The following is a 22,902-nucleotide window of genomic DNA, read 5'->3' as shown; positions in this document are numbered from 1 at the left end:
CAATTTTACTGGTGCATGTGTGTATATGAAGTGCACATGCATGTGTGCGCAATTTTATTGTTGCATGTGTGTATACGATGTGCATGCATGTGAGTGACAACATTAAGGACCTATAGAGAACTTGAGCAAGTCAGAGACCGTTCTCTGGTTCCACAGTGAAGAACCCAGGGACTGAACTAACGTCAGTCTGGGCCTTGCATACGCTGCAGGAGATTTGTTAGTCTTGTAGGTCCAAGACCACCAATGGAGTTAAAACGTAGTTCAGAGATAAGAGTCCACGTTCAGCTGGCCAGAATAAACCGTAGCGTTTTCTGGCCAACCCCGATGAAGATAGACACAGGGGGGAAGAAAGAGTGACTTGGAAAGATTCTCGGGCTTTTCTGACCTGGGAAGATGGAGAGTAGGGTTGGCGGACCATTTTCTCTGTTGCTCTGGGGATCTATCAGGTTGAAACACTAATATCTGACTTCCAAGAGTTATTTATTAATAAATCAGTAAAAGAAGTCGCTGTACACAGAAGTTAGCGATTGATTTCCAAAGGAGGAACATAAATCCAATTGATCCATTTCAAATTAATTTTGTGCATGAGTTAAAAAAATCCAGTGCAATTGATTCCCATGTAAAAACCAAGTGTCCTCAGCACCAACTCTTTACTGGTGATTTCTTCTGTTAAATACCTTGTTCTGCACGTTGTTAAAAGACACTTGACTGTGTACACATGGTAGTAATTGTGGACTTCCAGTTTTATTCAATTGACCTGACTGTATGTGCTCACACCATTCCCAGACACTTTTAATTGCATTTTGAAAAGTATGAGTACTCTGACAGTCTTATTTATTTTTTTAAAGATTTATTTATTTATTATGTACACAGAAGAGGGCGCCAGATCTCATTACAGATGGTTGTGAGCCACCATGTGGGTGCTGGGAATTGAACTCAGGACCTCTGGAAGAGCCGTCGGTGCTCTTAACCTCTGAGCCATCTCTCCAGCCCCCCAGTCTTATTTATTTTTAATAATCCACAATCTTTCAAAAACGTGTTTATTTATTGTGTGAAGTGTGTGTGCGCATGTGTATTCATACAGAATACATGTGGGGACAAGAGGACAACTTCTGGGAACTGGTTCTCTCCTAATATCATATGTGTTCTAGGGATTGAATTTTGACCTTGCTCAGGCTTGGCAGAAAGATCCTCTACCCACTGAACCATCTCGGTTGTTCTGTTTTTTTTTTTTTTTTTTTTTTTTGGTGCTGAGGACCGAACCCAGGGCCTTGCACTTGCTAGGCAAGCGCTCTACCACTGAACTAAATCCCCAACCCCGTCTCAGTTCTTGCTTTGTTTCGGTTTGTAGACAGAATCTCATGTAGCTATGGCAACCTTGACTCACTTTATAGAGCTGACAGTGACCTTTAACCTTTGATCTTCCTGCCTTCATCTTCCAGGTGCTAGGATTGCAGGTGTGTGTCACCGTGCTCCGTTTATGCGCTAATAAAGTGACACCTAGCACCCTACCAACTGGACTGCATCCCCAAGTGCTCTCTCTTGATAAGGTCTCCTCGTGCTGCCGAGGCTGGATGTCACAGGCTCCAGTGATCTTCCTGTTCCAGCCTCCAGCAGGCTGATAACGAGGGAGTGGCGGTCACTCATAGTTGTGGGTGTTTTTTTTTTTCCTCCCTCACTTTGAAGTTTGAATATTCCCACAGGTTCTCGCTTTCTTCGCCGGTTTGAGTCTTAATCAAACTTAAAAGGATTGGTGCTATTTCTCAAGTTTTTGGAGATTGAAAGTCTGGGATCAGAGGCTAAAGAGTTGGCTCAGCAGTTAAGAGCCTCTGTTGCTCTTGCAGAGGACTTGGGTTCAGTTCCCAGCTCCCACCTGGTACCTCACAACTGTCTGTAACCCTAGTTTTAGAGAATCTGATACCAGCCTCTGACCTCCACCAAGCACCGGCTACTCCCATGTTGTACATGCCTATGCGCAGGCACACACGTGTTGTACATACATTGGTGGTGGTGTTTTTGCTCTTTTGGGGGCCCGCCACCCAGCTCCCAAAAAAATCACACAAAGAGGCCTTTTCTTTGTGAGTTTGTTTTGGTTTTGGTTTCTCGAGACAGGGTTTCTCTGTGTAGCTTTGGAGCCTGTCCTGGATCTCCCTCTGTAGATCAGCCTGGCCTCGAACTCACAGAGATCCTTCTGCCTCTGCCTCCCAAGTGCTGGGATTAAAGGCGTGCGCCACCACCGCCCGGCTGGAGCTTCTTTTATAAGGTCAATGTTTTTAACTTTTATGTTGTAATCTTTTGAACGTTCAATCTTTAAAGATCATTAACTTAGTGCTTAAGATGTTAATATATGAATTTTGTGCCTGGAGGGCAGATAGTCAATCAATAACACTTAGAGAGCTCACGGATCCTGGGTGCCTAGATGTGGGCCCAGAGTGTTATTTACATTTTTTTCTTTGGTTTTCCAGACAGGGTTTCTTTTGTAGCTTTGGCTATCCTGGAACTTGCTCTGTAGACCAAGCAGGCCTCAAACTCAGAGATCCTACAAACTATATCGGCCAAAGTCTTTTCACCCAGAAGAAAATGTTTGTCAACACTTGTGAACAGACGGGATTGGAAGAAAAGGACTACAAGGATGATCAGAGAACGTCAAAGGTCAAACTGAGAAAGGCAGTGGCAGCTCCCGGCTCAGCTTTGCCTGTCAAAATTGGGGTTCTGGTAGCAGGCCAATTAACCTTTGGACAATCCAGTATCAGTAGATGGAAACGTGTTCTAGTCCTTTGCCAAGGAATTTTGCTTTACCATCTAAGAAGACAGAGTCAATAACTAAGCAACCATGAACTCTAGAGAGAGCGCCAGGCCATCCCATTCCCATGAAACAATTTATATGTAGGCCTGGGCACAGGAGGTCATGCTTGTAAATCCCAGAAATTAGAAGGCTGAGGAAAGATCCCCTTGAGTTCAAGTCCAGCCTGGGCTATGAGACATAAAGCACACACACACACACACACACACACACACACACACACACACACAACAACAACAAAACCAGACAGACATATAGACAGACACAACTAAGGAAAGAGAAAAAGTAACATTTTGTCTTTTAAAATGATCTAGTTTTTGTTTTGTAGTATCCTGAGAATCTTGGCATAGTAACTCCATTGTATCATTCTGCTGAAAGCTAGAGAAATTCTATGGCTGGCCATGGTGGAGCACACTCTTAACACCAGCAACTTGGGAGGAGGCAGGGCGATCGAAAGGCCAGCCATGGTTAATGTAGTGAAACTGTCTTAAAAATAAACTGGAAAGGGGCTGAGGGAGTAATTCAATGACGGAGTACTTGGGGAGCACAAAAGAGACCTTGGGTTCAATGCCTGGTACAATCAATAGGAGAAATACTACCTCAGGTCCAATTGAGGAAGCAGAGTTGCCATCCTTCCACTTCTCACTTTCATTTACACACACACACACACACACACACACACACACACACACACACACTCCCAGGTAGGGGAGCGTGTTGAGGCTGTAGCTCAGTACTAAGAGTGCTTGCTTGGCAAGTTCGAGGCTTTGGATTTGATTCTTTAGAGCTGATTCTTTACAGGGGAGAAAAGAAAGAGCCACACATGCAGCATGGGGTGTGTTTGGGGAATGAGTACCCTGGTGGTACAGGCCAGTAAATCTAGCACTCTGGATAATGATGCTACAGGATTTAAGTTCAAAGCCAGCAGCCTGAACTAAGCACAGCATGCTCTGGTCTCAGAAAAAATATAGGAAAGTCGAGGGAAGCTGAAGCTAAGAGCATGCATCATGGCATAGGTTCAATCCTGGCTCTCCCTCGACACACACTATTTTGTTTTTTTCAAGACAGTGTTTCTCTGTATAATCCTGGCTGTTCTGGAATTCACTCTAGACCAGGCTGGTCTCGAACTCAGCGACCTGCCTGACCTTGCCTCCAGAGTGCTGGGATTAAAGGCATGCGCCACCACCGGTCAGTGTGATTTAACTTTCCTATGCTTATTTTCCAATTTAAGATTAGGTGCATTTATATGTAGAAAGGACTATTGCTAGAGGGAATTGAATGCCCTCTTCAGACTTCTATAGGCACCAGACATACACTTGGTGTAAGCCTTGCAGCTCGGATGGAAAGGTATCCTGGCAGCTGGAAGCCAAGGAATACCACAAAGTCATACTGCACAACAAATCTCACACAAGAGATTTATTGGGAGGAAAAAACTCAGGAGGGTGGCTGCCTCTGTTTGAGCAAGAAACAGCAGCAAACTGAACAGGATAGAGGGCTTATATAGAGCTTCTTGGGAAGGGGATAGAACTTTTCAGGGTGGAGATTGGTAGGATTTCATGTCCAGAGATTGGACAAGCTCTGCAGGGGGCAGGGTCCAGCAGTTAGAGTATTCTGTGGGTGGAACCTGGCAATCAGAGGTCCTTGAGGTATGACCCTGGCCACAGGAGCAGCTTGAGGGGCTTACATTCCCCCCTTTTTTGATTATTATTAATAAGCCATCAGGTCACAGGAAAGGGGGCGATGTTATCATTAGAATACTTCCTGCTAAATCAGGGTGTCGAGGTTCTTTGGGCAATCTTGATCTTCATCATCAGGATATAACCAGGTGCTGCAGGTCTCTAGGGGCTGGTAATCCTGTCATAGTAACTGGTTAAAAATCTCTTGGGGCCGGGCGGTGGTGGCGCACGCCTTTAATCCCAGCACTCGGGAGGCAGAGCCAGGCGGATCTCTGTGAGTTCGAGGCCAGCCTGGTCTCCAAAGCGAGTTCCAGGAAAGGCGCAAAGCTACACAGAGAAACCCTGTCTCGAGAAAAAAAAAAAAAAAAAAATCTCTTGGATCTGTTGTTGAAGAAATCTAGACAAGAAGTTTATAAAGCAGGGTGCCACTAGTAGGATTAAGAAAAGAAAGAAGGGCTGAGAAAGGTCGCATCCAGTGTCATATTGGACTATCGATGATCCACTGGCCGGAGGCATCAAGCTGTTTCTTATGTTTTTTTTTTTTGAAGATCTGTCTGAAGTTGTCTGATCTTACTTTTATATGACTGCTAAGGGCAGACTACATCTGGCCAATGTGGATGGTGATCTCTAGTTTGATCATAGAGAAAGAAGGCGTAGAGGACAGGTGTTTCAGAAGTTGATTTAGGTGTCACAGGGATAAGTATCTCTTTCTGGCAACCTGCTGGTGAGCAATCTCCAGCCTCCACCGTGCAAGTGGTCTGGTTGAACCATTAAATATAGATTTCACAAGAGCATAGAGGGGAAAGAAAGAAATCTGAAACATTTTCCATCACTCTAAATCGCTCTGTTATACCTTCAGGACTTTCATGGACATGCCTTAAATCACTTTTACCTCCAGAACAAAACACTTCAGAACTTTGATTTACATGACACTTTCCTATACCTTTAAAACTTACTTAAGCGTTCACATCCTCAGACAACACTTTCTTAGACCCTCAGAAAAGATCTGCCTGCCTCTGCCTTCTGAGTGCTGGGATTAAAGGCGTGTGCCACCACTGCCCGGCCAGAGCCAACTTTCAAATGTGGGATAGCATAGAACAATAGTCCAATGCCACTCATACTTGAAACACACCTGAATCCCAGTCAAACTAAATCCAGTAAGCCATCAAAGAAGGCTTAAGATAGGAAATTTTGAACTCTGGACACAGACAGAGGGCACCACAGGAAGGAGCTGAGAGATGCACCAGCCAGGGAGGAGTGTGTGCATGCTGCAGCTGGTCTACTCCTTTGCTTCCTCCCAATCCTGCTAGGTCTGGCTCCGAGCTCCCACTTTGGAAAAAACTTACAGATCCATCTATGGTAACTTAAAAGACAGGGCATTTACACAGTGTGTGGGGGAGGGGAGACTAGACAAACAGGGCTTGGAGCAGAATTAAGGGATTAGGGAATCTCTTTCCATTTCCCCGGTTGCTCACAGTATTTGTAAAGGTCCCAAATAATAATAGGATCTAAGGTGCCATTAGGTGGCCCTTTGGATTGATTATCTAAGGGGTAACGGAGCCAAATTTGATTGCAAAAGCAAGTAAATTTAGTGCCCTTCAGGTCGGGTGTCAGGTGAAGAGGCTGGAGGTTTTCTAAGAGGCATCCCAAGGGGGAATGGGAGGGTCTGGAGTGCTGAGTTCCCATGGATGAGCGAGGTGAGGGAAAAGGTGCAGCCCGATTCCAAGAGTACTAGATGGGTGCTGGACACTCAATGGTCACGTCTACAGACCGAAAGGAAAACTTACCTATTTGATTCTGGTGGATGGGGTGCTGAACGATCGGTGAGCCAGATGAGTCTGTTGAGGGTGGACTGGAGATGAGTGACAGTGTCCCAGTGCTGCTTAGACCATGAGGGGAAATGCAGGCACTAGGAGAACCTATCTGAGTCACGACACCAAACATAACCATTGCAGCTTGGATGGGTAGCTGGAAGCCAAGGAATACCACAAAGTTACACCACACAACAAACATCACACAAGAGATTTATTGGGAGGGAAAAAAACCAGCAGGGTGGCTTGAGCAAGAAACAGCAGCAAACTGAACAGGATAGAGGGCTTATATAGAGCTTCTTGGGAAGGGGATAGAACTTTTCAGGGTGGAATTTCATGTCCAGAGATTGGGCTTTTTGCTCTGCAGGGTGGGGGTAGGGTCCAGCAATTAGGGAATTTAAGAGTATTCTGGGGATGGAACCTGGCAGTTAGAGGTCCTCACGGGAGGGGCCTGCCCACTAGAGTGCCTCCAGGGGCTTACACTTGGTGCACAGACAGTATATACAGGCAAAACACTCAGGCACATAAAATAAAATTAAAACAACCCTTTCTTTGGGTTCTATGGATTGGGGCTTTGGGTATGCTTAGTATGTCTTCTAATGTAGCACGTAGCACTGATTTTCTGCTTAAACATGATCTGCTTGCTTAAACCATAAGTCTTTTGTAATTAAAATGGGAATGGTAGCTATATTTTTCAATAAGATTATGAAGAGCAAAGAAAAATTAGACCACCAGGTGCAAAATAGAAGTATAAAATTTATTTTATACCACCCACAAAGTTCTGTATAATCAGGAATGATACAATTTGCAATAGCTTAAAAAAAAAAACACATGACAAAAAGATTTAAAATATATTTTCAATTACAGTATTCATTTCTCCTTATTTAGTTAGAACAATAAAAGAAAATTTATGCTTTAAACAAATGAGACATAAGGAAAATATAAGACAATTTCCACAACTATTTTTACATTTATGTTTCAATACTAATACATTTCAATGTATTCTGCTACATAAACATGAAATCATGTACAACCGCTGTGCACCAAAATTTAGCTTAATTAGATCTTTCAAGTAACATGCAATTCCAACTCACAAGTATTCAAGTACTGCTAGGAAGTGTTCCATTCTGTGCAGAGGACTCAGTATTGATCACGTACTAAAACCATCATGGTTATAAGATTCTCTTTCCCTTTAATGTGATGAAGTGCTTTCTGTAACTGTCCCCTCATAGGTGAAGAACCAAATCAAATAGTTTTTGGAATCTGAACAGCATTTTCTATAATAAAAACTTCAATTAGTGAGATACAATGGCAGGATGGCATTGCTGAAAGTTAACAGTAAACATATTCCAAGAGTTAGGCGGCAAGGCCTTATCTTAGGGAAATGATTATGTGCCTAGAGGAAATTCAGCACTGCTGTATATGGTGAAGAACGCGAACAAAATGTTTTAATCCCACCAATGATAAGCATTCTGCTGATTCCTGAAAACTAAGCTAATGACATGCATGTTAACTTACATTATGATCAAACTAGAAATTCATATTGATCTCTCTGCCATGGAATCGTTCAGCTTTCTCCTTAGGGAACACTTCAAAATTTCCTAGTAACCCAAATATAACCATCGACCCACACATCACAATGCAAAAGCTGCCCATAGTTTTAGCTATAAAACCATTTCTGGAAAAATATTTCTCTTAAAGCACCTATCACAATGTTAACTCCATAAAGGCTAAAAAAAATAGGACCATACATTGCAATAAAAATATTTAATCTTTCCTAGGAACTGTGTTTGTAAAGTCAAATACAGCCGGCCATTTCATCAGAGCACAAAACAGGTGCTGGAAAGAAACTCGCCAACTTAAGAGGAGGTCTCACTTGAATAGTCAAGGTTACTTGGCCTGTTCCCCCAAACCCAAAGACACACTGCTTTTTTTTTTTGTGCCAAAGAATGTAATCACAATAGTCAAAATATGCTACTTCCATATAGAGAGGTCGGTAAAATAACCTATAGGGAGATTACTAGAAATTTTACAAATACATCTCAGTATTCTTAACTTTCTAGGTAAAGGTATATTTGCTCCAGAGATTTATATGGCTACAAAGGAAGTGGAAGGAACACACACACACACACACACACACACACACACACACACACACAATCCAACAAGACGCATCTAGAGACAATACAACCGGTTAGAGATAATAATTTCACATATTTATAGCAAAGGGCTAGGAACTAAAATGTTCAGCTAGCACCATTTCCTTCAAGAAGCCTTCATTTCAATATATTTAAACAAATATATTAAACTTTGATTGTGAGGGGCTTTAAAAGTCCTATTTAAAAAATTACTTAGTGGAAAAAGTATTTTGTCTTCCTATTAATAGTAAAGGGATATTCTCTATACTTTTGATCACTGAATAGGGTGGTTCACACATACACTCCCTGTACCTAGGGATCATAGAATTTGGTCCTGGGCTATATAGAATTTTCCAGGTCAGCTAGAGTTATATTGTGAACCTGCCTTAAACACACACACACACACACACACACACACACACACACACACACACACACAGCAAAATATAAATCATAAACCTAACCTTTAATGCACAAAAGAGAATTTGAGGAGACCTTTAACATGTGAATGACAACGGGTAGTTAAACAATGGAAACAAAATTGCTAAGAAACATGTTTTATAAATAATTTTCATGTTTCTGCTAGCTCTATTCAGTAACACCCTAATTCAGTTTTTCCTGCCTAACTGCATAGAGCACTTGGCAGCTGGAGAGCCTTTCATGCCTGGGTGACTGACTCACTGGTTAAGAGCACCTGTTACTCTTCCAGAGGACCTTGGTTAGATTTCCAGCACTGAGATGGCAGCTCCCAACAACCTAACTCCAGTTCCTGGGGATGCTACTGGCCTCGACGGGCACCGAACTCGTGACTCACGTACACGGAAGCAAAACACTCATAATCACCACATCACTTCTATTCCTTGACTGGCTATGTGACATGGAGTAAGCTACTGGCCTTTCTTGTTGCTTGCGGTCATCTCTAAAAGAGAACTGTATTTTCTAAGCTTCAATATTGGGGAGAAAAAGTTGTACAAAGCGGTCCATAAGACAGGATCTCATGTAGCTGAGGCTGGCCTTAAACCTAAAATCTTACTGCCTCTGTCTCCCCACGAACTGAAGTTATAGGTGTGTGGACCACACCGAGGGCTAGATGCTTATTATTTTGTTAATGTCATATTTATTTTCAAAGTATTATCTTGATTAAGCATCCATTTCCAGTTAAAATTTGAAGAGAGTAGATAAGAAATACTACAGGTACTTCTTGGTTTTGAGCTTTGGTGCGTGAATCTCTCTCTGGTTGCTGAAGGGAGCATAATTCCCCTTTCTGCACCTTGCCTCCATCACCAGAGCTTCCGGTGGCTCATCACCAAGGACTTATTTTGGAAATTAGATTATGTGTAGTAATGTGGGGCTGTAAGGTCTGAGCTGGGGGATTTCAGACAAGAAGTTTCTAATTCCATTATACCAGGGCTATCATTATTACCTATTACAGTTGAAGAATTTCAAGAGTAAATTTATCTCAGGAAACAGGTTCCTATCAACAAATAAATTTGTAGGATAAGGAAAAGCAAGTCTATCTGTGTATAAAACCCAGTGATTAAACATGCCTGGCTGATTTGTAATCTAGCAGATGGAGACGGAAAAGCCACACAAGAGAATGGGCATATTTAAATTGTATTTACCCCTAACTGAAAAGTTGTGCACGCACGCACGCACGCACGCACGCACGCACGCACGCTCTCGATCCTTTCTGCAATCCTGGGAACTGGACCCAGGGGTATTCCAGCTCGGTAGGCAAGCACTTCAGCACTCAGCTCTCTGCAGCCCTGTTCCCTGTTTGTGTGGTTTTTCTATCAGCCTGCCTCAGTCCCTCAGACAGTTGGGATTACAGATTTCAGCCAAGCTGGGTGTGGGGCTTCGTGACACATTTTAAAAGATGCTGAGGCAAAACAGAGTTGAAGGCCAGCCTGGACTACATAATGAGATAATGTCTCAAAAAGGAAGGCAGAGGAGTGAGGATCTGTGTGGCAACTCAAATGAACCTTATTTGCATAAGGGATGAGCTGGGCGATGGAGCCAGAATCCACATAGAGCAGCAGGTTTTTTATCATGATGAAATCAGAAGGTGCAAAAGGAATAAGTCACTTAAAGCTAGAGACATTACAGACTGCCATAAGGTGATTTTGAACACAATGGGGCCTCAGGGTCAACTTGATATTATGAATAACGTAGTTTGAGCAAACTGGTTGTCTGGGAAAAGAACTGGGGCCAATACAAAGGTACGATATCTGGGCAGGGTGTCCTGTGTCTGTTCCCTAGCAAATAAGAAAGGAGATATCTAAGGTAGAAATTCCAGAAAAAAAACCTTGGCAACACGCTAAGGTTTTGTAGAGACATGATTCCTTACAACAAACAAAACAAAAACAAGTTCCCCTACGGTGGGAAGGTTGATAAGAGTGCTTCCTCATCACACTCAAGGCCCTGGGTTCAGTTCCCAGAACTACAGAAACCAGCGGGGGTGTAGTCAGAGGCAGAGGCAGGAGGAACCTCTCTCAGGTTCAAGGCCAGCTAGGCCTATGTCTCGAGTTCTAGACTGGCCAGGGCTGCATGGTGAGACCCAGTTTCAAAAGAAAAAGGGAAAAAGAAGTTCTCAACACCCTCAGCCGTAGTTCAAGACTGGCTACACAAGACCATGAAACTCTAAAAGTCCAGCTCTATCTACAACATAATACAGAAGCCCATCTCCCATTACACAAAGAAAGACATGCTCAGGAGTCTTCACACTTTGTAAGAAAATATACAGAATCAAGTTTTGTAGGAGGACTCACTGACTCTCTCTGAATGGTCCTCCTGACAACAGGATTGGATTGGCATTATTCATTTCCTAATGCTAAGAGAAATACAATATGAAACACCCACTTCATTTGAAAAGATCTAGATGTCTTAAACAACCAAGCAATGACTATACCACAGGGCTCAATATGCCACATTGTAGTAACAAGTTCAGGAGCGCTATGCACAATAAACCAGCATTCCCGTTACAAAGATGGCCACATCACAATTAACTGCTGGCACTTAATTAGGTGAGGGGCGGGAAGGGATTGTGCATCCACCACTAGGGAGTATATACAATGAAAATATGCTGTTCTCAACTGCTTCACCAGCCACCCCTTAAAGCCAAAGTATTCCTAACACTAGGTTCCAGAGAGAATGGCAAAGACAGGGATTGCCATATTTACAGGAAAGCGAATAGGCTAGAGTCATAGGTAAATGTCAGCTAATTTCTCCGCACAAAGCCCAGGCTATTGATAGTCAAGGGATTCTTGACCTAGTTTAACCATTACTTTTCGTGCTCTGAACCTCCCTCGAGGACAGAAAGCTGCTTTATTTTTGACTTGTCCAAAAATAAGGATAGTTCTGCATAATACAGTACTCTCTGGGTGAGAAAATTAAAGTTTGTTTTGTACAGTTCTAAGAACGGAGCAGCCTTCAAGCAATTACAAGCTGATGGGTGCCATCTGTGCTGTGGGCACAGAGGCTGAGCTTTATGACTTCTACTGCAGTGAGATCCACTACATTATTTTCTTCTTCTTTTTTTTTCTCCTCATAATTCTTATAGTTACTAGTGAAGATGAAAATCCAGTTGTATTAAATCTAGACTCAAAATGATTCTCATGCAGTGAGCGGTGTTAAGTGAAGGCAACTTTGTATCAAAGACTGCATACACCTTAGCTGGCACGTTCAAATGTGCCCACAATTGATGGAAGATGTCATAGCTTTATCCCACATAGAAGTCTCAACATATGTGACCAATCTGGGGTTAGTTTTGTACCTGCTCTTGTGAAATGTTAAGGAGTAAAAGTACTCGAAAGTAGTTTAGCTCGTGTGAATCAAGTCAGTTCCACAGGGCTATCCATTCAGCTCTGTAAGAGGGTGAAAGGCTTACAGCTCTCACCCAATGAAGTTCTTCTGCGTCTCACAAATGCAATGATTACATTTGGGAGGCAATTGAAGATGTGAACACGTTGCAAAAATTTACCTCTATCAGCCTCATGTCCCAACAATACATTTCAATGGAATTTATGACATGGTCTATTTGGTACCATGTAGAAGAGTGGAAACGGGATATAGATATACGTGAGGCTGACAAGCACAACAAAAACAAGACAGCTTGGAGAGGGGTGGAGCACAGCTTTAATCCCAGCAGAGGCAGGGGCAGGCAGATTTCTGTGAATTGTAGGCTAGCCTGGCCGACCATGTGAGTTCCAGGAAAGCCAGGACTACGTAGAGACCCAGTCTCATAAAGCGTCAGGTGGGCTATCATGGAGGTTATATGACAGTGTTCACACCATGAACAGCCTTAACCTGAGCTTCACAAATAAGATTAAAGAAAAGGAATTTGTAGTTATAGTAAAACAACAGAGGTGCAGAAAGAATGTTAAAGGAGTTGATAAGTGACTGTCATCTCAAACCAATTTATTTTGTTGTTTCATAAGAAAGACCATTCTTGAGCCAGGCATGCTGGCACACACCTTTAGCCCAGCACTCGGGAGGGATAGGCAGGTGGATGGATCTCTTTGAGTTCCAGGCCTGCTTGGTTTACAGACCAAGTTCCAGGACTGCCAGGGCTACACAGAGAAACCCTGTCTTGAATAACCCTTAATATTAAAAATAAATTAGTTTGAATGTATATATCTTTTTAAAAGGTAATTTGCTATTTCCTTAGAAAGTAATTCCAAGCAGTCTTTATAAGACTGCATCCTGGGAAGTGATTCAAGGAAAACAAAATCAAATCGAATCCAGAGATTCAATTAAGTGTGCATTGGAGAAATGGATAGATAAATGGATGAATAAAGGCAGGAGGAGATTTTACCCCGAAGTGAGCATGGCAAGGAAACAATTTCTAGTGGGAGCTAAGGCCAAATCCTCAAAGGTAACTTCACAAGGGAGTATTCCTGATAGTATGCACTAACAAATACCTTACTGAAGCAGCCGAAGCAATAAACAATCACATTTATATACTTACACATGTAAGAAACCCTAGACTTAAAATAGACATGTTTTTAAACAGAAATCTAAGGCACACAAAACACTAAATCAGGTCAACAGATTACCCTACTGTATATACTCAAGGAGCATAAATCTACTTGTAAATAATGGAATGTCAATGGACACTTCCTATTCCCTTCTTCTTCCTTAGTCAGAACTTTTGCACCATATATTATTTTAATAAGTTATTCTCTAGAGAGCTTGTGGGAACTGTTTGCATTTGCACCAAGATAGTGGTAGTAGTTGTGGGCTTCCTGTGGAAACTGAGAAGCACCATTAGGGTTCCTGTACTTCCGAAGAATCCAATACCTTGAATATCATAGCACCTGTGCATTGGGATTTCACTGAAAGTTCTCTTGGTTCTAGGTTTCTTGTTAGGAGAGTCTTTCTTAAACAGTGAGAAGAACCTTGGAACACTAATCAGAACGACCTTCAAAATAGGGGATTACTAAAGAAGTTGGAGTTGCCAAATAAATTATCAGTAACCTAAACCCAAAAGGTTAAGTGTAATGAATAATTAGACTCTTAATTGGCTTACAGTACAAATTTTTCCATGTGACTCTGGCCTAGAAGCAATAAAGGTAATAGATTTTTCCCCTCAATTATTTCTACAGGGTATTTTCTTCTCATTTGGGAAAGAAAACTAAACTATCTACTTCCTCATGTTGAAACACTGGGAGCATTTATTGATTCCAATTTGTCCCTTCTCCCTTTGAAAACATCTGTCATAAAGACACTTCAGAACACCTTTTTTTTTCCTTCTAGTTAAAAAGGGGAAATTGATATTGGTGGCACTTTGTATTTAATTTTTTGGAGATCCTCTATTTTATAAGTAGAGAACGTAAGTCATAGATTATTTGAATATAGGCTGCACTTAACAGTATGGAACTCTACACAAATAAATGACTTCTCTGGTATGCAAATATGCACACATAATAGACATAGGATTCTGCTACTATACTATTTCAAGTTACTTTTAAAAATAGAAAGTGCTTTTCAAAATAGATATATTTACAGTTAACGAACAGCCTCCAACCATCACTAGAATAAAGAATTATTTTATACAGGAGAGATATTTTAAGAGAAAAAGCATTTCATTGGTTTATTTCAAAGAAATGTGCAGACATGATAGCAATGACCGGAAGCTGCTGGAGGGACGGCACCATGAATCATTCAGCTCATTACTACACGTATTGATGTGGTTAAGCACCAGGAACTGAATAGAGTGAACACTGTGTATCTTGGTTTTTACATCTTATTGCAGGAACCTGTTAAAATCCTCTTCATAGTAAACAAGCTTAATTTGAAGCACCGAACTATGATTCTATCATGGTCAACACCTAACCAAGATATTTCCTTACGTCTTTAAACTATAAAACTTGCATTTTTGCTGAAAATGTATACCTTCCACCAATTCTCAAAATATAGTCACAGTTAAGCACTCCCCCCCTTTTTAAATTTTACCTCCGAGCTGAAATGGGTGAAATTATACAGTAAACAACAATGAGACTTTCTTTTGAACAGCACCGTAGAGACTACACGGCACCAGCAAAGGCATTATGGGAGGAAAGCCTTCAGGCCCAGTCCTTGTAGGGTCCTGCAACGTGAGTGAGAGCGTAAGAGGACACAGTGACAATGTTGTCGCGGGTTAAGGTTGGCGCAACACGGGAGGGAATTTTGCACAGTAAATTGGCTTCGCGGAATAAATCAGGACCCTCCCGGTCGAAGGACTTTTTTCTTTTTAAGTCTCTGGATTCATACTTAATCCTGTTGAGGTCAAAACCATGCCTAGGCCTATTCAGGTTTTTGTGCTGGTAGAATACAAGGGCCACACGTAAAGGACAATCTCGTTGGGGATGACTCAGAGAGGTGGTAGCGTGAAGCTCTCTCCGGGCACATTCAATCAGCACCGAGCCATGAATGGGGGCTATTGCCACTCCACCATAGCTAGGATCAAAGTAGACCTCCTCACTGTCCGACCAGAACTCATCAATCTGAGCATTGTTACTATCCTCGTCGGAGGACAGGTCATCGGAGAGAGGCTCGTCGGCGCCAGAGCGCGGCGCGTCTTCCGCCTGACCGGAAGCCGGTTCCTGAGGACAGCCGAGGGACTGATTAGAAGTTAGCTGCTCAGACGGACTAGTGAGCGGATCAGCAAGACCAGAGGCGTCTGCTCTGGGGAAAGACGGGGGAGGAAGAGGCGCCACCTCCCCAGGCTGGACAATGCCAGGGCATTCGCCAGCAGCTGCATTAGCACCACTGTGTGTTCCAGAAGGCGTTGTGCAGTGGGGAACGCTACTTGCTTCTGGGGACCCGCCTGAGGCTGGTTTATTGTACGTACAGGTAGCTGTTTTCACGGAGGGAGCCTGGGTGGGACAGAAGTCTGGAGAGTCTTCTTCCTTCACCGGGTGAGGCGTAGATGAGGCTGATGAGCAGTTTTTAGTGTTGTCTGAACCTTTGAAAATAAAAGGGGGCGTGGTTTCAATTTTAACTCTGCGTTGCACTCTCTCTATCAGCTCGTGAACAGAAAGTTACCACAAATGTGAAAACAAACATCAGCTGTGCGATCCCTTGTCGGTTGTTACAAATTAGTTTTAAATGCTTCTTCTGCCTCCTGGTGTTGGCCCCTGGGTAGGCAAGCACTCTCTCACTTGGCTGTGATTAGGCCTGTAACGAGCTTTGGTTTCTTTGAGACAGTATCTCTCTCTCTACATAGTCTTGGGTGTCCTGACACCCACTATGTAGACCAGCAGTTCTCCACCTGGGAGTCGAGACCTCTTTGTGTGTGAGTGGGTGTCAAACAGCCCTTTTGTGGGGTCACCTTTTCGCCTAAGACCACTGAAATATCAGATATTTACATTACGATTCATACAGTAGCAAAATCAGTTATGAAGGAGCAACGAAAATCGTTTTATGGTCGAGAGATTAAGAACCACTATGTAGACCATGCTCAGATATCTGCCTACCTCTGCCTCTCCAGTACTGGGATTAAAGTAGTGTGCCAAAATGGCCTGCTCTTTACACTTTTTAAAAACGTGTCTTGGGCCGGGCAGTGGTGGCACACACCTTTAATCCCAGCACTCGGGAGGCAGAGGCAGGCGGATCTCTGTGAGTTCGAGGCCAGCCTGGTCTACAGAACGAGATTCAGGAAAAGCGCAAAGCTACACGGAGAAACCCTGTCTGGAAAAACCAAAAAAAAAAAAAAAAAAAAACAGTGTCTTGGATACTGGACAGTTGGCTGAGAAGTAAGAACACTTGTTGCTCTTGCAGAGAATGAGGGTTTGATTCCCCACACCCGCATGGAATCTCACAATTGTCTGTAACTCCAGTTCCAGGGATCGAACACCCTCTTCTGACCTCCTCAGGCACCAGGGATGCACAAGCAGGCAAAATGTGTGTCTGAAAGAGGATCTTTATAACATGGACCAGGCTGCAGTTTACAGGGTCCTCCTGTCTCAGTGCTGGGATTATAAGCGTAAGCCAAAATACCCAGGCTTCTAATGTTTTAGGATCATCCTAGCAACGAATCCCAGGAATTCCCTAAGACTAGTCAAGGAGTCTACCATGGAGCTATACCTCAGCTGACTGTACTGTTCATGGAACAATTTTCCTCAAAGATCCCTCTTTAATGCTCTTTAATAAGCAGCCGTCTTCCTTGCCCCTCACCATATTCACTTGAAAATTGAAGAAAAACCCTGACCACCCTACAGTAACAGGAGCTCTCAGGGACAATTAGGTCTGTGTTAAGATTTCAAAGTCAGGGCCGGGCGGTGGTGGCGCACGCCTTTAATCCCAGCACTCGGGAGGCAGAGGCAGGCGGATCTCTGTGAGTTCGAGGCCAGCCTGGTCTCCAAAGCGAGTTCCAAGAAAGGCGCAAAGCTACACAGAGAAACCCTGTCTCGAAAAACCAAAAAAAAAAAAAAAAAAAATTTCAAAGTCAGTGTGAGAGGTCTCTACAACTTTAAGACAGGGAAATGAACATTGAGCAATGTCCCCGAACCCCACCAAGACAGAGTTTCTCTGTGTAACAGTCCTAGCCATCCTAGACCTCGCTTTGTAGACCAGGCTGGCCTTGAACTCACAGAGATCTGCTTGCCTCTGCCTACCAAGTGCTGGGATTAAAGGCATGCACTGTCACCACCACCAGGCTACATTGAGGCACTTTAAAAATGAAAATCTGTGAGCAAAGAGGAAAAAAAAAATCTAAAAGACAATATAAAACAAATTATTATAATCATTCTGAGATGAAAAAAATCCATAGCAAAAATTTAAAGTGATCACATTAGAATCAATTAATATTCTCAGATCTATTGACTGAATTAAGCATGTATTTGCACTACCATACCTAGTTCCAATTCCAGAATTGTCAACCCAGAATTATCAAGTCAATGATATTTGTGAGAAGCATTTCCAGTCTTGGGAAATAGACTGAGATTCAGTAAAAAGGTGAAACCTTTGTCAATGAATTAGGCAGACAACTCTAAAGGAATCCTGAAATAGTGAGTAGGGGCTTCCTCCAGGACCCCGGATTCGGGACAAACCACACCCAACACCTGATTTCACCGAGAGATCCTTTATTAAGCGGGGAGGAAAAGTTAAAGTGGCTGCTTTCTGACTCAGGCAGAAAACAGCAGCAAGTGACCTTGTGGGTGTCATTTTTTTTTTTTTTTTTTTTTTTTTTAATTTTCTTTTTCTTTTCTTTTTTTTTTTTTTTTTTTTTGGTTTTTCGAGACAGGGTTTCTCTGTGTAGCTTTGCGCCTTTCCTGGAACTCACTTGGTAGTCCAGGCTGGCCTCGAACTCACAGCGATCCGCCTGGCTCTGCCTCCCGAGTGCTGGGATTAAAGGCGTGCGCCACCACCGCCCGGCGTGGGTGTCATTTTTGAGAGGAGGAAAAGGGAGGTCTGTGTTAGAACGGGCTAGGATGCGGTGGTAAAGGAGACAGAGGATAAGGGAAAGAGGGGAGGGCATTTGTCCCCAAGGGACAAAGGACTGTCTCTGCATAGAGGAGACAATACATGGCACACAGGCAAAAGGCGGTTTATTGAGGGAAAGGGGAAAACCCATGTCGGGATAAGGTGTTTTTATTTTTTTTTTATTTATTTTTTTTTTTTAAGATTTATTTATTTATTATGTACACAGTGTTCTGCCTGCATGTATCCCTGCAGGTCAGAAGAAGGCGCCAGATCTCATTACAGATGGTTGTGAGCCTCCATGTGGTTGCTGAGAGTTGAACTCAGGACCTTTGGAAGAGCAAGCAGTGCTCTTAACCTCTGAGCCATCTCTCCAGCCCGTGTTTTTATTTTTAATTGGGCATGTTAATTAGGTGAGCCAAAGGGTCACTTAATTGCTGGACTGTGGTAGTCAGCCTCACGAGGATGAAGTGGCCAAATAAGGGAATAATCCTTGGCAGCTGGCTTTAGAAATGCAATCTAATTTTTTTTAGCAAGGCCAAGAGAATGGGAGAGAAGGGCAAGGCCTGCCAGAGCCACATGTTCAAGTGGCCTAGTTTCCCTTCAAGAAGTCCATATGAAACATGAAAAAGAAATCATCGTGCAATGTCAGCTTCCAGATGTGAGGATAATTACACTTTAATACAAAAGATATTTAGTTAAAAACCAAAAAACAGGCAGCTCTAGGCAGCAGTGGCGACTGCCTTTAATTCCAGAGGCAGGCAGATCTCTGCAGGTTTGAAGCCAGCCTGGTACACAGGACAACGAGGGCTCCACAAAGAAACCCTGTCTTGAAAAGTCAAAATCGCCGGGCGGTGGTGGCGCACGCCTTTAATCCCAGCACTCGGGAGGCACAGGCAGGCGGATCTCTGAGTTCGAGGCCAGCCTGGTCTACAGAGCGAGATCCAGGAAAGACGCAAAGCTACACAGAGAAACCCTGTCTCGAAAAACCAAAAAAAAAAAAAAAAAAAAAAAGAAAAGTCAAAATCAAAAACCCGAGAGCATTACTACAAAGTTACTAACCCCAAAATGGCAGGGGTCCCTAGAGCTAACAGCAGTTTAAAGGTAGCAGAAGGAACAGCAGGTACCATGAGTGATGTGAATGAGGACTAGGGAGGTTGACAATATAGAATGAAGACATTTCTGTTTTTCAATATTATTTTAAGACGTGTTCCATTTGTTTATGGTGCGGAACATTTATTTTAATGATGCAAACGTGCGTTGCATGCATTCCTTTATGTTGCTTCTGTTTTAATGATGAAACTGTGTTACTCTGCCTGTCTAAAATACCTGGTTGATCTAATAAAGAGCTGAATGGCCACCGCTGAGCAGAAAGAAGGGCCAGGCAGGGCTGGTAGGCAGAGAATGGACGGGAGAAATCTGAGATCAAAAAGAAAGGAGCAAGAGAAGGAAGGAGGGCCCTAGGGACCATCCACCCAACCAGCCACAGAGTAAGAGTGAAAGTAAGATATACCTAAGTAAGAGAAATGTATAAGCCCAGAGACAAAAGGTAGACAGAATAATTTAAATTAAGAAAAGCTGGCTAGAAGTAAGCCACGCTGGGCTGGAGAGATGGCTCAGCAGTTAAGAGCATTAGCTGCTCTTCCAGAGGTCCTGAGTTCAATTCCCAGCAACCACACGGTGACTCACAACCATCTGTAATAAGATCCGATGCCCTCTTCTGTAATGCAGGCATACATGCAAATGGAGTACTTGTACATAAAAATATTTTAAAAAGAAAGAAAGAAGCCAAGCTAAGGCCAGGCATTTATAAGTAATAATAAACCTCTGTGTGTGAGATGGGTGGTAGCCCCCCCTAAAAGAGTAAAAACCCCCAACCACACATTTCCCTGGGGGAGGTGAGCGTGTCAAGGTAAGGTGGTGCTGTGGGCCGTAGGAATATATCATAAGAGCTCAGCTGGGTATGGCAAAGTCACTACCTGGAGGGATCAAGGATTTCCTCCAGAGGAAGCCAAATCCCAAGGAGCTGTTGGTGTTACTTGGCTTGTTATATATCAGCTGTCTTCTGGTATGAAAATCATGTGTGTCTTCACAGTTTTCCCAATTGACTTTTTCCTAAGAAGGGCTAACAGTGTGGACTGATCACTCTCTGGACATACACATTCCAGGTATTTGGAGAACAGCCTCAGGGAGGGCTTCCTCTGGAATCAGATCTCTCCCTTGGCCACTTTCAAGGACTAGCAGTAATAACAGTCCATATGCAAGTCTCCTGATTTAAGATAATTCCACAAGGAGACACCGCCTAGGTCAGGCGGATGTTCAGTAATAGCTTTACACAATTTAGCTCAGACTCTCCTTCCTTACGGCCTTACTAACTTTATAGACCTTTAACTCCTTACCTAAGCACTTCTAGGAATATTTAGATAACTTTCTGTGCTGACAGCTATGCTCAGCCAGAACCCCAATTCAAGCCTCCCTGTAATTATCATTATTGGCAGCATCCGACCAGGTCCATCCCCAGATGGAGGAAAGTACCTTATCAGCGATACCTCTGCACTCTCTAAGAACAGACTTAAGAATCCAGGCTACCTGTTTGAGAAGGCCTGGCGGATGTGCCAATTAAACTTTACTTCCTTCTTTCCCAAACCTTACCTCTAGTTCCAGATCTCCCTTTAACTATCACCAGAGGCATCTAGCTGTACACAGGTTGCCTAGCGACTGAGCACACTTTCCCCCACCCTGCAGAAAAACGGCAGATAGCTTGGACAGATAGGAGCCACAGGAAAAAAGGAGTTTTATTTTCTCCCATTTACCTAGCAACTTATAGATTCTTAGCATTTTCTAATCACGTTCAAGATTATAGTTGAGCACATAAGAGCCCTCTTCTTAGATATTACCTAAATCTAGCCTTTAGTTAATTCATTTCCCCATTGGTCACTTCCCTTTGGGGTTGCAAATGATAATTAACGGTTATTGCCTCTCAATGTGATTCTTATCACCCCTCCGTTTGACCCTGGAAGCCTGGCTTTATACACCAGGACCTCCAAGGCACGGAAAGGGAGAAGAGAAAAGAGAATGGAAGAACTAGACGGGTAAGAACTTGAGAGGAACAAACTGAGATGGGGAAGAACTAGATTGAAGGGCTAGAAGAGAGTACCAGAGGAATGAGATGGAAGATGAGGAAGAGCCAGGTGGGGAAGTACTAGCTGGGTAAGAACAAGCTGAAAAGGACCTAGATGAGGCAGAATTAAGATGAGAGTATTAAGATAGAACTTAGATAAGTATAGAGAGAAATCAGGCAAGAAAGGAGCTAGGCAGGAGAACAGAACTGAAGCTGTGTATAAAGGCTGTTATGCCAGAGGAATTAAAGCAAGTGGACTATAGAGCTCGGTGTGCTGAGATTCTATTTCCTGAAAATAGTCCTCGCCGTTAGGAGTTCTCTCTCCTCAGCCCCTGGGATGTACAGTATTAAGGCTGGTCCCTCTAATATTATACAAGAAGGTGGCAGCAAAGAGAAGAGGACCAGAAAGCTGAAGTTCAAGTCTTTCCGGGGATGAAAGGTGTTTAAGGAACACCAGCCTGGTTCCTCTCGGGGCAGCAGTGGGGCACACTTACTGGAGGAGCTCCTCTGTCTTTTGACTCCAGCTGCAGCTGGTTTCTTGTCCGGCTCCTTCATTGTGGTCCGCCTCTTCCCACACCGAGGAATAGGCTCGTTGAAACGTCGTTGCCTCTTCCTGGTTGGCTTAATGATTTCGACGGCCCCAGAGCGGATCTTCTCCTCCATCCCCTCCCGGGAGCCAAATTCATCAGTGTCTGCCAGCCGGTGTAGTGGAAGGACGTGGAGTTGCTCATCCTTGGGATTATTCGTGTCTCGGCCATCTTCTCGAAGCAACGTAAGAACCTGAGGCACAGGGAAGGGGGAATAGGCAAGTGTCCATTCATCCTATGCCTAGCTGCACCAACAGCAGGCATGTGGTGGTTTGAATAAGAATTGCCCCAGGGGCTGGAGAAATGGCTCAGAGGTTAAGAGCACTAGCTGTTCTTCCAGAGGATCTGAGTTCAATTCCCAGCACCCACATGGTGGCTCACAACCATCTGTAATGAAATCTGGCGCCCTCTTCTGGCCTTCAGGAATACACGAAAACAGGACACTTGTATTTCAGGAATACACGCAAACAGGACACTTGTATACATAATAAATAAATCTTAAAAAACAAGACAAGGGCTAGAGAGATGGCTCAGAGGTTAAGAGCACTGCTTGCTCTTCCAAATACCTGTAATGTAACTCTCTCTGATCTGGATGTCGGTAGGGCTCAGCTACTTCTCTAACACTGTAGCTGCCTGTTGCCATGCTCTCTGCCATGGCAATGGACTAATAAGCCTCTGAAACTTTAAGTAAGGCCCCAACTACATGCTTCCTTTTGTAAAAGTTGCTATGACCTAAAAAAAAAAAAAAAAAAGGAAAAGAGTTGCTGTGGTCATGGTGTCTCTTCACATCTATAGAACAGTGACCAAGACAGCAGGTAACAAAGCCAATTGCTTTTGTTTTGTTTCAGTTTTGTGTCAAGTGGCTA

General features: G+C 43.3%; 1 protein-coding gene across 4 annotated transcripts in view; it reads right to left on the bottom strand.

Moving 5' to 3' along the window:
• Positions 1–6,491: 6,491 nt before the first annotated feature.
• Tet1 (tet methylcytosine dioxygenase 1) overlaps positions 6,492–22,902 on the bottom strand; it is an 87,453-nt gene continuing 71,042 nt past the window's right edge. For all 4 annotated transcript variants that reach the window (XM_052744851.1, XM_052744852.1, XM_052744855.1 and 1 more), the window contains 2 exons: positions 21,944–22,229; positions 6,492–15,872 (listed from right to left, as the gene is read on the bottom strand). In XM_052744851.1, coding sequence (XP_052600811.1) covers positions 14,992–15,872; positions 21,944–22,229 — 1,167 coding nt within the window. In that variant the 3' untranslated portion in view covers positions 6,492–14,991. The remainder of the gene's footprint in view (positions 15,873–21,943; positions 22,230–22,902) is intronic.

The sequence above is a fragment of the Peromyscus californicus genome, unplaced genomic scaffold (genome assembly GCF_007827085.1).
Source record: "Peromyscus californicus insignis strain IS unplaced genomic scaffold, ASM782708v3 Scaffold_19__1_contigs__length_69161282, whole genome shotgun sequence".
NCBI lineage: Eukaryota > Metazoa > Chordata > Mammalia > Rodentia > Cricetidae > Peromyscus > Peromyscus californicus.
The sequence above is the reverse complement of the archived record's forward strand: the minus strand, read 5'-3'. Positions and strand labels throughout refer to the sequence as shown.